Raw genomic sequence first — 18,863 nt, forward strand, 5'->3', positions numbered from 1 at the left:
ATCATTTGGCTGGAGATTCACAGTTTTTTGACAAGTGTGCGATATTGCATAGATAGTTTTAACAATAACAAATTTTGAAACAATAATAATAATTCCATTTAAAACATTATTACTCGCTTGCTGTTACTGTTATTATCATAATGATACGGTTACTGAAGACTAAACCTGTCACAAATCAGATTTAGAAGAAAGTCACATTTGCCAAAATGGCATATTAATAGTAGTAAAAATTTCAAATTTTAGAAAAAAAAAAGAACGAAAAAAAAAAAACATATCTTTTATGCTCCTCCTTGTATGCAGTCGCTGCCATATTGTACAGACACATGCATAGTAAAAATGTTAAAAAAAAAGGCCAAAACCATCATAATTAAGTATGTCAGAAAAAAATGGCAGAAAACTCCATAGTATATGTCATCGAAAAACGTCAAATTTTGACATGTCAAAAAATGGTTGAAAATTACATATTATAGCTTCTACAGACACGTCATGTATACAAAGTATACAATGTTTTTTTCAAAAAAGACCAAAATCATCATAATTTAGTATGTCAAAAAAATAGCTTGCTACATCTTTGGCAGTAGAAGGATAAGTTGAAAAATGTCAAAGCTTATGACATGTCCAAAAAACATTTTTCGACATGGAGTATAGCTTGCTGATGGTCATCATTGCATTCCTTTTGAGTGCAAATTTGAGTTTGCAAAAGAGCCTTTTGTCCTTATTTTCCATGTCCCAAAAAAATGCCCATCCAGTGCAACAGCTTTTTCTGTCAAAATTTGACATGTCACAAAAATGTCCAAAACGATTTCCCACTGCTGAGTGTCCTCAATCACATTCATCCACTCCTGCGACCAGACATTAGACAGAAAAAAAACGCTTGGTTGAAGTATTAGCATGTTTTTCATAGAAGTCACAGAATACAATGTCGGAAAAATGTCCAAAAATGTAATAATTTTCACATGTCAAAAAAATGGCTTAAAAACGCTATATTTTAGCTTGTAGTGAAACATCATAGTATACCATGTCGGAAAAAAAGCCCAAAAAACATCATAATTTAGCATGTCAAAAAAATGGCCAAAAACATCATAGTATAGTATGTCAAAAATCGTCAAATTTTGACATGTCAAAAAAATGGCTGAAAACGACATATTATAGCTTGCAGAGACGTTTGTCATAGTGTGGAAATAAAAGCCAAAAAAAGGCCAAAACGTCATAATTATACATGTCAAAAAAAATGGCAGAAAAAACGCATAGTATAGTATGTCGAAAAATGTCAAATTTTGACATGTAAAAAAACAGTGGAAAACGACTTATTATAGCTTGTAGAGATTCGTCATAGTATACGAAGTGAAATAAAAGCGGCTAAAAAAGCCAAAAAAAATCATAATTTAGCATGTTGAAAAAAATGGCAAAAAAAAAACGCCATAGTTAGTATGTCGAAAAATGTCAAATTTTGACATGTCAAAAAAATGGCTAAAAAAAGTCACGTTTTATAGCTTCTAGAGACACGTCATAGTATTCAATGCAGAAATAAAAGCCCAAAAAAGGCCAAAAACGTCAAAAAACGTCATAATTTTAGCATGTTGAAAAAAAAAAAAAAATGGCAAAAAACGCCATAGTATAGTATGTCGAAAAATGTCAAATTTTGACATGTCATTTTTTAAAATGGCTAAAAAACATGTATTATAGCTTGTAGAGACGCATCATAGTATACAAAGTTGAAATAAAAGCCAAAAAAACGCCAAAAAAAAAATAATTTAGCATGGTGAAAAAAAAAATGGCAAAAAACGCCATAGTATAGTATGTCGAAAATGTCAAATTTTGACATGTCATAAAAATGGCTAAAAAACCTATTATAGCTTCTAGAGACACGTCATAGTATTCAATGCAGAAATAAAAGCCCAAAAAAAGGCCAAAAAACGTCATAATTTAGCATGTTGAAAAAAATGGCAAAAAACGCCATAGTATAGTATGTCGAAAATGTCAAATTTTGACATGTCAAAAAAATGGCTAAAAAACCCTTTTATAGCTTCTAGAGACGTTGTATTCATATGACAAAAGTGAAATAAAAGCCCAAAAAAAAAGCCAAAAAACGTCATATTTTTAGCATGTGAAAAAATGGCAAAAAACGCCATAGTATAGTATGTCGAAAATGTCAAATTTTGACATGTCATAAAAATGGCTAAAAACCACCTTTTATAGCTTCTAGAGACACAGTCATAGTATTCAAAGTGCAGAAATAAAAGCCAAAAAGGCCAAAAAAGTCATCAAATTTAGCATGTGAAAAAATGGCAAAAAACGCCATAGTATAGTATGTCGAAAATGTCAAATTTTGACATGTCAAAAAAATGGCTAAAAACCACCTATTATAGCTTCTAGAGACACGTCATAGTATTCAATGTGCAGAAATAAAAGCCCAAAAAAGGCCAAAAACATCATAATTTAGCATGTCAAAAAAATGGCAAAAAAAACGCCATAAGTATAGTATGTCGAAAAATGTCAAATTTTGACATGTCATAAAAATGGCTAAAAACCACCTATTATAGCTTCTAGAGACACTCATAGTATTCAATGCAGAAATAAAAGCCAAAAAAGGCCAAAAAATCATAATTTAGCATGGTGAAAAAATGGCAAAAAACGCCATAGTATAGTATGTCGAAAATGTCAAATTTTGACATGTCATAAAAATGGCTAAAAACCACCTATTATAGCTTCTAGAGACGTGTCATAGTATTCAATGCAGAAATAAAAGCCCAAAAAAGGCCAAAAACGTCATAATTTAGCATGTTGAAAAAATGGCAAAAAAACGCCATAGTATAGTATGTCGAAAAATGTCAAATTTTGACATGTCATTTCAAATGGCTAAAAAACACGTATTATAGCTTGTAGAGACGATGCATCATAGTATACAAAGTTGAAATAAAAGCCAAAAAAAAGCCAAAAAAACGTCATAATTTAGCATGGTGAAAAAATGGAAAAAAACGCCATAGTATAGTATGTCGAAAATGTCAAATTTTGACATGTCATAAAAATGGCTAAAAACCACCTTTTTATAGCTTCTAGAGACACGTCATAGTATTCAAAGCAGAAATAAAAGCCCAAAAAAGGCCAAAAAAAGTCATAATTTAGCATGTTGAAAAAAATGGCAAAAAACGCCATAGTATAGTATGTCGAAAATGTCAAATTTTGACATGTCATAAAAATGGCTAAAAAACCACCTATTATAGCTTGTAGAGACACATCATAGTATTCAAAGCAGAAATAAAAGCCCAAAAAAGGCCAAAAACGTCATAATTTAGCATGTTGAAAAAATGGCAAAAAAAAGGCCATAGTATAGTATGTCGAAAAATGTCAAATTTTGACATGTCAAAAAAAATGGCTAAAAAACCTATTATAGCTTCTAGAGACACGTCATAGTATTCAATGCAGAAATAAAAGCCCAAAAAGGCCAAAAAACATCATAATTTAGCATGTGAAAAAATGGCAAAAAACGCCATAGTATAGTATGTCGAAAATGTCAAATTTTGACATGTCATAAAAAATGGCTAAAAAAACCACCTATTATAGCTTCTAGAGACACGTCATAGTATTCAAAAGCAGAAATAAAAGCCCAAAAAAGGCAAAAAAAACGTCATAATTTAGCATGTTGAAAAAAATGGCAAAAAAAACGCCATAGTATAGTATGTCGAAAATGTCAAATTTTGACATGTCAAAAAAATGGCTAAAAACCACCTATTATAGCTTCTAGAGACACGTCATAGTATTCAATGCAAAATAAAAGCCCAAAAAAAGGCCAAAAAACGTCATAATTTAGCATGTTGAAAAAATGGCAAAAAACGCATAGTATAGTATGTCGAAAATGTCAAATTTTGACATGTCATAAAAATGGCTAAAAACCACCTGTTATAGCTTCTAGAGACACATCATAGTATTCAATGCAGAAATAAAAGCCCAAAAAAAGGCCAAAAAAACGTCATAATTTAGCATGTTGAAAAAAATGGCAAAAAACGCCATAGTATAGTATGTCGAAAATGTCAAATTTTGACATGTCAAAAAATGGCTAAAAACCACCTGTTATAGCTTCTAGAGACACGTCATAGTATTCAATGCAGAAATAAAAGCCCAAAAAAAAAAAACGTCAATTTAGCATGTTGAAAAAAAAAAAAGGCAAAAAACGCCATAGTATAGTATGTCGAAAAATGTCAAATTTTGACATGTCATAAAAATGGCTAAAAAACACCTATTATAGCTTGTAGAGACGCATCATAGTATACAAAGTTGAAATAAAAGCAAAAAAAGGCCAAAAAAAGTCATAATTTAGCATGTGAAAAAAATGGCAAAAAAACGCCATAGTATAGTATGTCGAAAATGTCAAATTTTGACATGTCAAAAAAATGGCTAAAAAACCACCTATTATATAGCTTCTAGAGACACGTCATAGTATTCAATGCAGAAATAAAAGCCAAAAAAAGCCAAAAACGTCATAATTTAGCATGTTGAAAAAAATGGCAAAAAACGCCATAGTATAGTATGTCGAAAATGTCAAATTTTGACATGTCATAAAAAATGGCTAAAAACACGTATTATAGCTTGTAGAGACGCATCATAGTATACAAAGTTGAAATAAAAGCCAAAAAAAGCCAAAAAAAAATCATAATTTAGCATGTTGAAAAAATGGCAAAAAACGCCATAGTATAGTATGTCGAAAATGTCAAATTTTGACATGTCAAAAAAATGGCTAAAAACCACCTATATAGCTTCTAGAGACACGTCATAGTATTCAATGCAGAAATAAAAGCCCAAAAAAGGCCAAAAACGTCATAATTTAGCATGTTGAAAAAATGGCAAAAAAACGCCATAGTATAGTATGTCGAAAAATGTCAAATTTTTAACACGTTTTAAAAAATGGCTAAAAAACACGTATTATAGCTTGTAGAGACGCATCATAGTATACAAAGTTGAAATAAAAGCCAAAAAACGCCAAAAAAAGTCATAATTTAGCATGTTTGAAAAAAAATGCAAAAAAAAAAGCCATAGTATAGTATGTCGAAAAAATGTCAAATTTTGACATGTCAAAAAATGGCTAAAAAAAACACATTATTATAGCTTGTAGAGATGCATCATAGTATACAAAGTGAAAATAAAAGCCAAAAAAAAAGGCCAAAAAACATCATAATTTAGCATGGTGAAAAAAAATGGCAAAAAAACGCCATAGTATAGTATGTATGTCGAAAATGTCAAATTTTGACATGTCATAAAAATGGCTAAAAGCCACCTATTATGGCTTGCTAGAGACACGTCATAGTATATAAAAAGTGAAATAAAAGCCAAAAAAAGGCCAAAAAAACGTCATAATTTAGCATGTTGAAAAAAAATGGCAAAAAACGCCATAGTATAGTATGTCGAAAATGTCAAATTTTGACATGTCATAAAAAATGGCTAAAAACACCTATTATAGCTTGCTAGAGACACGTCATAGTATTCAATGCAGAAATAAAAGCCCAAAAAAGGCCAAAAAACGTCATAATTTAGCATGTTGAAAAAAATGGCAAAAAAAATCGCCATAGTATAGTATGTCGAAAATGTCAAATTTTGACATGTCAAAAAAATGGCTAAAAACCACCTATTATAGCTTCTAGAGACACGTCATGGTATTCAATGCAGAAATAAAAGCCCAAAAAAGGCCAAAAACGTCATCAATTTAGCATGTTGAAAAAAATGGCAAAAAACGCCATAGTATAGTATGTCGAAAATGTCAAATTTTGACATGTCAAAAAAATGGCTAAAAACCACCTATTATAGCTTGTAGAGAGACACGTCATAGTATATTCAAAGCAGAAATAAAAGCCCAAAAAAAGCCAAAAAACGTCATAATTTAGCATGGTGAAAAAAAATGGCAAAAAACGCCATAGTATAGTATGTCGAAAATGTCAAATTTTGACATGTCTAAAAATGGCTAAAAAACCACTATTATAGCTTGTAGAGACACGTCATAGTTTTCAAAGTGCAGAAATAAAAGCCCAAAAAAGGCCAAAAACGTCATAATTTAGCATGTGAAAAAAATGGCAAAAAACGCCATAGTATAGTATGTCGAAAATGTCAAATTTTGACATGTCATAAAAAATGGCTAAAAACCACCTATTATAGCTTCTAGAGACACATAGTATTCAATGCAGAAATAAAAGCCCAAAAAAGGCCAAAACATCATAATTTAGCATGTTGAAAAAATGGCAAAAAACGCCATAGTATAGTATGTCGAAAATGTCAAATTTTGACATGTCATAAAAATGGCTAAAAGCCACCTATTATAGCTTGAGACACGTCATATAGTGATTCAAAGTGCAGAAATAAAAGCCCAAAAAAGGCCAAAAAACGTCAGAATTTAGCATGTTGAAAAAAAATGGCAAAAAACAATAGTATAGTATGTCGAAAAATGTCAAATTTTGACATGTCATAAAAAATCAAAAAAAATGGCTAAAAGCCACCTATTATAGCTTGCTAGAGACACGTCATAGTATTCAATGCAGAAATAAAAGCCCAAAAAAGGCCAAAAACGTCATAATTTAGCATGTTGAAAAAATGGCAAAAAAAAAGCCATAGTATAGTATGTCGAAAATGTCAAAATTTTGACACGTTTTAAAAAAATGGCTAAAAAACACACGTATTATATAGCTTGTAGAGATGCATCATAGTATACAAAGTGAAATAAAAGCCAAAAAACGCCAAAAAACGTCATAATTTAGCATGTGAAAAAATGGCAAAAAAAACGCCATAGTATAGTATGTCGAAAATGTCAAATTTTGACATGTCATAAAAAATGCTAAAAACCACCTATTATAGCTTCTAGAGACACGTCATCATAGTATTCAATGCAGAAATAAAAGCCCAAAAAAGGCCAAAAACGTCATAATTTAGCATGTTGAAAAAATGGCAAAAAACGCCATAGTATAGTATGTCAAAAATGTCAAAAATTTTTAACATTTTAAAAAATGGCTAAAAAACACATATTATAGCTTGTAGAGACGCATCATAGTATACAAAGTTGAAATAAAAGCAAAAAAACCAAAAAAAGTCATAATTTAGCATGTTGAAAAAAATGGCAAAAAACGCCATAGTATAGTATGTCGAAAATGTCAAATTTTGACATGTCAAAAAAATGGCTAAAAAGCCACCTATTATAGCTTCTAGAGACACGTCATTGTATTCAATGCAGAAATAAAAGCCCAAAAAAAAAAGCCAAAAACGTCATAATTTAGCATGGTGAAAAAAAATGGCAAAAAACGCCATAGTATAGTATGTCGAAAATGTCAAATTTTGACATGTCAAAAAAAAATGGCTAAAAGCCACCTATTATAGCTTCTAGAGACACGTCATAGTATTCAAAGTGCAGAAATAAAAGCCAAAAAAGGCCAAAAACGTCAGAATTTAGCATGTTGAAAAAATGGCAAAAAACTAGTATAGTATGTCGAAAATGTCAAATTTTGACATGTCATAAAAATGGCTAAAAACCACCTGTTACAGCTTCTAGAGACACATCATAGTATATTCAAAGTGCAGAAATAAAAGCCCAAAAAAGGCCAAAACCTCATAATTTAGCATGTTGAAAAAATGGCAAAAAACGCCATAGTATAGTATGTCGAAAATGTCAAATTTTAACACATTTTAAAAATGGCTAAAAAACACGTATTATAGCTTGTAGAGACGCGTCATATAGTATACAAAGTGAGAATAAAAGCCAAAAAATGCCAAAAAAGTCAGAATTTAGCATGTTGAAAAAATGGCAAAAAACGCCATAGTATAGTATGTCGAAAATGTCAAATTTTGACATGCCATAAAAATGGCTAAAAAACACCTATTATAGCTTCTAGAGACACATCATAGTATTCAATGCAGAAATAAAAGCCAAAAAAGGCCAAAAAAAATCATAATTTAGCATGGTGAAAAAATGAAAAAAACGCAATAGTAAAGTATGTCGAAAAATGCCAAACAAGAGAAAAATACTTAAAATGTATTAAAATATAAAAAGTTCAATAAAAATATGAGTTCATAAACGGAATTTTAGACGCAATATTCATTATCAAAACCCTTAAAAAAATGACTCTCCCCAAACCAGGATCGTTTGACGCCAACCTGTCAAATGCCATCAACTGTCAATCAATCACTTGCCGCCGCCAAAACATAAACAATGGGGTCATGATTGAAGCATAGCAGCAATGCGGCTCAAAACACAGTGACAAGTGACAAAGAAGACAAAACCAGAACTGATGAAATACCGTCAGTATGCAGACACTTCATAGTATACCATGCTGAAAAAAAGGCCAAAAACGTCATTACATAGCATGTTGAAAAAAAAGTGGCTGTAAACAACATAGTATATCTTGAAAAATGTGAAAATTTTGACATGTCAAAAAAAAAAAAAAAAAAACGGCTGAAAACGACATAACTTGCAGAGACACGTCATAGTATACCATGTCAAAAATAAGGCCAAAAACATGTCATAATACATACTTTTCTCTACGACACTTTATACAATGACCTACTTTTTTTGTTTGTCGTTTTTGATGACATACTGTTACATTTTTTGATCATTTTTGACCACATACTATACTATGACATTTTTTGGTCATTTTGTGTCATTTTTAACAACATAGTATACTATGACATTTTTGTGTCATTTCTGACAACATATATACATTAGACATATGTACAGTATGTCTTCCCAAAAATCACAAAATCTTTTTGTGAGGTTTTTGTGACTTTTCAGACAACAATATTATACTATGACGTTTTTAATTATTTTTTATTCAGACGACATTGTATACTATGACATTTTTGATCAATTCTTGGAAGACAACCTATACAATGGCAATAGTATGATTTTTCTGACAACACACTATGATGGCTTTATCATTTTATAGACAACAAATGGATACTAAAATGTACATACAGACAACAAGACCTTTTGCATATCTGTGAGTGGGGTGAGAATTAAAGGGGACATAAAGCAATGTCCAAAATTAAAACTGTTTGGCAATTAAGACAATTCACATGTCAGTGAAAACATAATCGCTATAGCCAGTGGCGAACTTAACCATTTGGGGGTCCAGGCGAGCAGTCAATTTGGGAGTCCCCCACATCCATCAGTCTAGTGCACTGTTAAACATGTCATCATTTACCTTGGTTTTCCAAAGGGTGGCAGGAGGTTGATCGTGGTCATGTCTCCTACTGTATCTTGTGTTAACTACAAAGTGAGAGACACAAGACAATTAGAGACAATTATGGAGACATGTTATGTACTGACTGACTCTGATCTCAATCTCTCTCTCTGTATGTGTTTTGTCTCCAATCTCTCCTCTCTTTCTCTGTTTTGTCTCAATCTCTCCTCTCTTTCTCTGTTTTGTCTCAATCTCTCTCTGTCTTCATCTCTCCTCTGTGCTTGTTTTCATATCCTCTCTGCTTCTTCTTCTTCTTCTTCTCTCTCTCCGTTTTGACATCTAAAACTTTGCGAGCCTTGGCTTCAGTAAATCTTGCTATTACATCTTTCATTTTTCTAACGTTATTGTGTAGACTCTTGTCTGTAGACAGGCGGCCCCGCCGGCACTGCTTCGAAAAAGGTAGATACCTTTGGCAGGTTTGTTAAAAAATCCTGTTTTTGTTGTTTTTGTTGTGTTTACATGAGTTGATTCTCAGCGCGCTGGAATCATTTCCGCATAAACACTGCGCAGTACGGTGATGCGCATAATGGAATAGTCCATGTGGCGCCGACTAAAGGGGGGAGAGCCCAGACAGACTCTGCTAAGGCATGAGTGAAAATAAAGGGAGAGCATTTTATGGGGCCCCAAAGGGTATTGTATGGGCCCCGGGGCTCCACATGAATGCCTGTTTCGCCTAATGGTAAAGGTGTGCTATTACACAAAATCAGGATAGTAGATTTGTAATTAGTAATAGTAAGTAAAAGTTTAAATCTAAATAGACAAATATCTTATTAATGAGGTCCGAAAAATAACGTAGTTGTCCGCTGCACTGCATTCTACACATTTTTTAACTTACGCATTAAGTAACTCAACTATCTTTTTAATTTTTTTCTCAGTTTGATTAAAATGTCCATATTTCCCTTTTATAAACATTTCCATAAGAAGCTGATGCTCTCTTGTTATAAACTCTGCTGCACGCATTTTCTCTGCATCTTCATCACGATGATCTGTGATCTACACATGTGGTCTACTCATGACAGCTGGAACGCACATTTATCCAGAATACTTACACCTGGTTTGACATAGTTGCATCTTCTCATCCTGGTTTAATAAACGTGCAACAGATTGAGCCAGGAGTCACTGATGAGACTGAGATATTTAAGTAGGCCTATTTATGTTTAAAATCATAGAGACGGTGTATACAGAAACTGTTGGTTAAAGATGTCCAGTTAAAGTTATCAGTACCGTGGCTATGTGTCTTTGTTGATCATTTTGATAGGAAAAGCACACACAAACCATTTGCAAAACATGTACCTATTCCTTATATTTTTTTTTACAGTAAGGTATTTACAATGAGAAGAATACAACAAATAATAAACTGTGGAGCAGTAAAAGTTTTTGATCGGCATTATACTCACATCTAAACCAAGGTCTTAATAGCTTTTGCTTCTTGAATTGAAATAGTTAAGCTTAAAAATGAATGTCCACATTGTAATAAACAGGTTATGGCAGGAAGATATGGTAACATTTAACAAAGGTGAAAGTCTGATCTGTGCAAATACTGGTCAAGGCTCACAGCTAGACAAAAGGCAGACAGACAGTTCTATTAGAGGACAATACTGCACATCCAACAGTGTTTTTTTTTTTTTTACAGTACAAGTATTACTCTCATATTCATGCATAGATTTTCAAGGATAAATGGGTAAACAAATCACTAAAAATGTAATAATAAAAATTCACCTTGAGAATAAAGGTCCACCGTTATCTGAATATGCTTCTTAAAAACACTGCTAAAATCTTGTAATAAATATAGGATGATTTCAGGATATGCAATTATCTAAAACATTACTATAATCTAAAAAAATACTTAGTAGGGTCAAATAAGGCAGTTCCTTAAAATTTTCCTTAATGAAATCAGGTAATTGAAGACTATCACAAAACAATATAAAAGAGCGGTTGACAGTACGTTACGTGATTATGTTTCGCTAAAGTTTGTCTCAAAGATGACCCATATTTTGTCAATGCCCTATCAGGTGGTTAACAATGCCCACAGTGTTAGGCTCCTACAGGTTTATGCATTAAGTGGTTTAACGCTCCACCTCTCCTCGACTAGGACCTCCACACAAACCTGTTGGCTCAAACTCTACTTAGGCACAAACTTCTCCTGCTCAAAGATGCGGTCAACAGCTTCGGCCACATCCTGCACAATGAAGTCTGGCTCCACCAGCGCAGGGTCAAACCTGAAGTCCCGGTGGCCGTGGAACACAGTCTCTTTGATGCAGTGGCTGGCATCAGACGGCACCTCCACGTTGGGGTTATAGACCCCTGTGCAGACGAGGACAGACTTACAGGAAGTGGCAGAAGGCAGCGCCAGCTCGCTCTCCCACAGATTGTCGCTCTCCTCCTCCTGGGGCACTGCAGTGGTGGACCCTGTGGCGGAGACCATTTTGGCGACGGCTTTGGGGTTCTTTCTAGCAACTCTCTCCTCCAGGTAGCGGTTGTATAGGTTGGCGCCGTAGATGTCAGTCATAAGGTTATCCCTAAGAGAAGAGGGAAGATTACTCAGTGCTGCAGGCAGTATGCATTCAATATAGTTATGTGTCTTCCTCAAGCAAAAAATGAAAACAGCTACGCTTTCCATTCCAGTTCGATTTTTAAATTTTGTTTTACAAATTACCAATAAATGTACCTTCTACCTTCTGGAAGAACTTGTTCTTATTGTCTATACCAAAGGTTCATACAGTGTTTGGCAAACAGTTATAAGACTTTTGTATGTTATCTTTACATAGCAATGACAGGGTGTATCTTAGCTGGTCTTTTTATTTTTCTCGTTTTTATGGCTAACTTATAGCACACATTAACATATTTTTTAGTCTTTCTTTCTGTAGTAACTTCATTTTGTGTTTCATATTGTTTGTTTTAGAGTTTTATATTTTTATTTTATTTTTTGTTTTTATTTCTATTTTTTCTTGAAAACGAGATTTTTGATCTCAAGAGTTTTTTTTCTGGTTAAATAAAACTGGAATAAATTGTAAAAAAAAAAAAAATAGTCTAGATACTAATATGTGTAACAATCAGAGGTGGGACCATGTCATTGTTTTGAATGTCTCAAGTCTTTTGCACTCAAGTCTCAAGTCCACTCAAGTTTGACTTTTTTGATTCCTGAATAACATTCTCTTCACCAAATATTATGTCATTGTAACACCAGTGTAATAATATAGCAAATTTAAAAAATAATTATATTTATATTCATTTGTTAAAACAAGTGTGACTGATCATAACAAAGTAGTGCTGACATTACACTTTTTATTTAGCATATAGATCTATTAACCAGTGTCACAGCTTAATAAATCTTGTATGTTACTGTGCTATGTTTCTTTTGTGCGTTCTCCTGTGACTTGATTGGATGTTGTCAGATTATTTCAAACAACATGGATCTGAGGAATTATAGCAGAGGTGGGGACAAAGACTTGACTCGAATCAGAATTACGTTTTATGTCATTTAAGTACTTGGAACTTGCTTGACTGGTCATAAGGCTCAAGTTCAAGTGAAGTCACAAGTCAGTGATGTTAAAGTCCAAGTCAAGTTGCGAGCATTTTTATATTTTGTCAAGTCGAGTCTAAACTCACCAAATTTGTGACTCAAATCTGACTCGAGTCCGAGTCATGTGACTTGAGTTCTCAACTCTGGCACAAACCATGATGAAAAGTTGAAGTGAAACATGCAAGTTCTGACAGGAATGTGTGTTTACTGTCACGCTTGCGGGCAGTTGAAAGAGAGGAGTTGTGTATTTTTAAATGAGGTTTCCCACCAGATTATTGAGCTACGCCCGAGCCTTTCAGTTTGTTAAAAAGCAAACCTAATTTAAAATTTGAGCATATGCACTTTTATAACTTGTAAATAAAAGTTGGGTGAGCTTAACTTGATTACGTTTTAGTTTTCACACTGTTGGTGAGTAACTAAGTGTGTTTCCTTATCCGCTGTGAGTGTCCATGGACAGAGGGATGTCATATGCTGTGAAGCCCTCTGAGGCAAATTGTGATTTATAAAATTTGGCTCTATAAATAAAACTGAATTGAAATTGACTTGAAGGTAACGGTGTTGCGTAATTAAATACAAAAATATAGCACTGTGATCCATTATAGTTACTGAGAAAAAAAAGATGTAAATAAATTGCAGTTACTAATCAAAAACGTTAGTGATTACAGATGGGTTACAACCAAATATATAATTTTGGATAAAAAGCTAATATCTAGAATAAGAAACATTCATTCGCTGTGCAGGAATGCCATCTTCTGACATATTTTCAGATAACTCACTAAAGCTGTTGGAACAAATTTGAGTGTAACATCATCATGGGTAGGGTGGCTTACATCCAGACAGGCTTCATTCATTTGGCAGTATGCGCTCAAATTTTGAGCGCTGCTTTTAATTGATTCTCTATTGTTTAAACTTGCAGCGCCTGTCATGCCTGTGACCACCAAACCACACCTCGGCAGGTAGCCATGTCGTCAGACAAGAACACTTTCACTGCTACTGGAAATTCAACATTTTCCTTCTGACATCAGAAAAGGGCTCTAACGTCACTTTACAGTGTAAAGCTTGTTTACCAGAGATAAAAATGCTGTCAACATTGAATTCTCAAAGCCAAACCTAAAGAAACAGCTACAGGTAAGTTAATGTAACCTCAATCAGTCACATAAAATAGTGCCTTCCACCCCACTGTGTTATTTACATGTGCTCAAGAGGTAATTTAGTTTGTTATTTTTGTGTGGTGCCTGTCTAGCAGGCTACATATTTATGTTTAATACCCGTTTTATAGAAAAGTATTCAAAAAGTAATAGAATGTAATAAGTAACATAACTTGAATGAAGTAATTAAAATAGGTACATTACTTCTAACACTTTAACCAGGGTAACTGGTAATCTGTAAGCTATTATGTTTCAAAAGTAACCTTCCCAACACTGAGTTTGCAGAACTAGTTCCTCCTCTCTACCTCTTTTCTTTACCTGCATGTATATCGTCATCCGACTGCATCAAAAGTGAATTCTGATCAGGGTGGTCTCAATCGCTTCCTCAGTTTATTTCATATATTACATGTGCAATACAGAGAAAAAACTTGGTGTCTTACCCTATAGCATAAAGGGAAGTGATGGGTAGTTTCCATTGCCTCTGCATGCCCTGGCTTCTGATGAGGTACTCTGCAAAGTGGTAGGTCAGCTCACTGGGTTTTCCCATGAGCGCCTCGTACTTCAGGTCTTTACCTGTGATCTTCTTATAGATGTTCTCTAGGCACACAAGAAATGTCCCATGGCCAAACCTGAGCAGAATGAGATCATGGAAGAGACAAGGATATATTTACATTTGGCAGCTTCCAAGCTGGTGCGTTAGGCATACTTTGCAAAATTTTTCAGAAAAACAATGTATTGACTCATACAGACGTAATTGCTCTCAATCACCGGCCCAGTGACGAATAAGGTTTTCAAGTTGACCAAAAATTAAAACAGGTTAAAACTGCAAATGAAAGGAAATTTTCCACCTTGATCAGGATGCCATTTACTTACCTGAAAAACTACATTTTCAAATAATGTGTTTTAAGTGTTTTAATTGGAAAAAAATGTCATACTGGATTACATCAATAAATTCTCAAAATATTACAATATTAAAACTTTAAAAATCAATAATACTAATAAATATATAAAGCGAGACAGTAACTTAAATCAGGGATTCAGAAAATAATACCATCAACAGCAGGTATCCAAGAGACAGTGTGAAACAAAAAATAAATATAGAGAGACAAAACACCAAGTGTTAATCTTGTGCTAACTTTTACTCTCACTTTTGCTGGTGAGCATGTTAACCAACATCAGTCGACTATCCTGTATGGTATAGCTTTAAAGATTTTTACAATGCTCTGTGACGGTGGTGGTTACCGTGGAGAATGTGCCTCAGCCATCCACATGAGGTCCATGTTGCAGGCCAGCAGGGGGAGGTGAGGCGTCTTTTGGGTTTGGTGAACACGGCTGAGGTTACCGTTGGTCAACAAAATGTCAATTATCAGCTGCAGGTTGGTCTCCCATCGAATGGGCTCCCCGAACAGAATCACGGCTGTGTGTGGAAATAAAAGACTGACATTAAATCTCTGCAATATCAGTAATATCAAAAAGCTAAGATGCCAGTGAATAACTAACAGCAGATAAGAGGTGCATGTTCTTACCTTCAATTTTAGGGAGGTTGCCAACAGGATTGGACTGTAATGAAAGGAGAAAGGCTAAACATGTGCTTTTGTATATGACTAAATACAGGCTTCACACACATTTTAATGGGCAAAATTTGAACACTTTTCCATGACTTTTCAATGACAAATAATAAAATTTCCAAAGCAAAGGCTTCACTCTGTATGCAGCACTTGCTGGTCCGGTTACAGTACTTTTCTACACTCAAAACACAGGAGCCTCGTTTCCAATGACAGTTGCCACCACATTATGTCAAATATACACATAACCTGTCTTAAAGTGGAAGGCTCTGTATTGGAAAACAGGACTGTGTAAATTTCCATAAAATTTGCTGTACTTGACATTGTACCTTTTTTGATGCAACTATTGCACATGGCAGTATTGTTGCTGAAACGCAGGCTGTTCTCAAAACTGTTTTTACGTTTTCCTACAAAAAGTAACGCACCCAAATTCGTACATATCCCATGTATTTTGAAAGGCTGCTATCATGTGATCAATGCCCAGACAGTAGTATCTCGCAAGGAGGTCGGTTAGGTCACAAAAATCCAGACTTTCCCCTTGAACTTTCCCCCTGAAGACACATGTTCAGAACAGCAAACTGTTGTTTGTGCATTTTCATAAGATATTACACGACTCAATCGATGAGAATAGCTTGAGAAACAATGCATTTTGCAGCCCTAAGCCGACACACATTAAAGCTACATTATGTTAATGGTTAATTTACAGAAAATAGATTTGCCTTCATGTTACATTACGTGAGAGGTTATCTTCGGAGGATTACTTTAACAATGAATTTTATTATACACAGAAATTCCTTGACTTTCCCAAAATCAATGATTTTTACTAATCCCATGACTTTTCCATGTTTGTCATGACCATTGAAATACTGACAACCAATCTCTGCACCAGATTTCAATATCTCACCGGCAGTTTGGGTCTCCTGTTGTGATCCACCATGTCCAGCAATGGGAATGATTCCCTCAGCATATCAACACTGACAACATTCTTAAAGCCCACGCTGAAGACAGTGTGTTAAGGACAAATAAAGAGGAGTATGCAAACCAAATTTACATGGATCGCAAACACAAAACAAAACAAAACAAAGCAAGATTCCAGGATACTTTTTTGCGATTTCCAAGACTGGTCCCTGTCCTGACACCAGCACACACTTGTCGTGAAACTTCTTAAACATTCTCAGGGGACTATGGGACATGATGACTTGATCTTGTGTAATCTGGAAATAGAATAAGTGTTCGGAGAGGTTAATAGCAGAGATGACAGGGGACACCAGACTAATCAAAAAAAAAGAAGTGCACGTTATGCATCTGTTATATTTAATCTACACAGAACAGTCATAAAGGCGCTCAGCAGCGCAATGACTCACAGGTACTCCCAAGATGTGAGAGAGCTGGTCGGCTTTTGTTTGTCTGAGGCAATTCCCTGCATTTGTGACAAAAACAACTGGTACCACAAACTGTCCCTGAGAGTCGACCAACTTCTCAAACGCCCTTTTTGCTGCAGGGATTGGCATCCGTCCCCGGACAAGCACGCCATCAATGTCAAACAACAGTCCAAAGCTTGGCTGTGGCTGCAGGAGGGAAGGACAAATACAGGTCAACCAGCCAAACTGCAGCATCTTTTTTTCTTTTACATGTAGAAAAATAAACAACTCAGTGCGGATAAAGTAGGGAGAATGAAAGGTGACATGCTTGGTTAGTGTGATCAAAACTGGGTTGAAAAGGTGAATAATTAAAGGCTCCAGTATGTACGTTTTGGGGGTATCTTATGGATTAAATAATATATATTATTCATATCTATATTTTTATTAATTTATAATCTCTTAAACTAAGATAATATATAAGATATAAGGTTTGTTCAGCCGCATTCTCAGCTGATGCCATTCAGGGGGCATATCACATGGATGCGAAAGGTGGCTTTTGACATTGGGATTGTACGCTAAAAGCACTGTCAAAGAGGTCTGAGGAAGCAACCCATTCTCATTCCGAAGTCATCAAGACTTCGGAATGAGAATGGGTTGCTTCCTCAGACTCTGCCATGTTTTTCTTCAATAGCCCAGAATTGACAAGTCAAACACTAGCTTGAGACAGGGAAATACTTCTACACGTCAGCCACAGTAGTTCAGTCCCTCCTGGGTGTTGCTATGTTGCAAGCACAACTCTGTGGATTCTGCACAACCTTGCAATTTTGTCAAATAACACAACTTTACTGCAAATTTGACTACTGTATTTAAATTTGAACATTTATTTAACCTCCACATCCGAGTCAGCATGTGGCCCCTTAATTTCAGTGCAAGATGGCCCCAAAAAAACTGCAGCATGCATCTTAATTAAAAAAAAAAAGTGCCATGAAATCAGCCTGCAAAATCTTGGACAGATAGTTCTGCAGAAGTTTCAGTTTTGCCTAGATACCTTTAAATATGTAATACTTTAATGTGGCTGACACTGAAAAATCAACAAACAGGATCATTTTGCAACTCAAGGATTGCTGTTGTCTTGTTTTCTTGAGTAAATGCAATGTTAAATGACTAAGCTAAATTTTAAAATGAACTACTTATTTGCAGTATGAAGAATGTTTGGGAATATTGTTTCCACACATAGGCCTGTGGGGAATACATCATAGTGTATTTCTAAAAACATATTAAGGACGGGGCTGCCTCTAGAGCAGTCTATGACATGATTTAGGGCCTTTATTATTTTGGCAATAATCGGGGCAGCTACAGATAATCTATGGTGGGAATTTTATGGTGACACACAGATACACAGGGGTATTAGGTTACACTATTAGCATATCACATATGATATAAAAACCTATCCAAACATATATGTAAACGGTTCTTTTTCTCATTGTTTTTGCTATTGGGGTTGAAAAAAAACTGGGAACACAGTGTATCCGCGCTTGTTTTTCTCATGAGGGAAAACACAGTAAGCTACATCTGTTATCCCTGATGTCACATCCCCTGTTGTCTCATCCAGCGGGTCCACATCTGAGAAAAGTTGCATGCAACATTGTATGCAACGTCGATTTGACACACTGCAAAAAACCTGCAAACAACTACAAAGTATCGCCTCGTCAACAACGTATTGTTTGCCTGAGCCGAGGCAGCAGCAACAGCTCGAACCGTACCTTGCTGTTAGACTGAGTTCCGCAAAACCCGCACCGAGAACCGACAATCCCAGTTTTGCGTCTGGCTTGACGGTTACTCAGGGTGCACAGGCCCCGGTAAAACGACAGGAGTCCCCTCATCTCCTTTGTTTAGCACCGGGTTAAGAGAAAACAAAAATAAAATCAAAATGACCCGGCATAAAGCTTGAGCCGGCTCGGTCCGGCCGCGCTGGCTGATCCAACTTGAGCTTTTTTTTTTCCTCAGATGTTTCTTCGGCGATAATCTGACTGGGCGAGACCCGCTGACGTCAG

The 18,863-nt window shown here is 34.9% G+C and overlaps 1 protein-coding gene across 1 annotated transcript; it reads right to left on the reverse strand.

Annotated features, from left to right (window-relative positions):
* Nucleotides 1–10,509: 10,509 nt before the first annotated feature.
* zgc:77375 (uncharacterized protein LOC402927 homolog) lies at nucleotides 10,510–18,817 on the reverse strand. Its single transcript, XM_042492003.1, has 8 exons — nucleotides 18,573–18,817; nucleotides 16,813–17,016; nucleotides 16,550–16,662; nucleotides 16,353–16,446; nucleotides 15,410–15,443; nucleotides 15,126–15,300; nucleotides 14,324–14,512; nucleotides 10,510–11,731 (listed from the first exon to the last, which is right to left on the reverse strand). The coding sequence occupies exons 1-8, from the start codon at nucleotides 18,690–18,692 to the stop codon at nucleotides 11,335–11,337; spliced, it is 1,326 nt and encodes a 441-aa protein (XP_042347937.1). The 5' UTR covers nucleotides 18,693–18,817; the 3' UTR covers nucleotides 10,510–11,334.
* Between the last annotated feature and the right edge of the window lie 46 nt (nucleotides 18,818–18,863).

Source organism: Plectropomus leopardus, chromosome 8 (genome assembly GCF_008729295.1).
Source record: "Plectropomus leopardus isolate mb chromosome 8, YSFRI_Pleo_2.0, whole genome shotgun sequence".
Lineage (NCBI taxonomy): Eukaryota > Metazoa > Chordata > Actinopteri > Perciformes > Serranidae > Plectropomus > Plectropomus leopardus.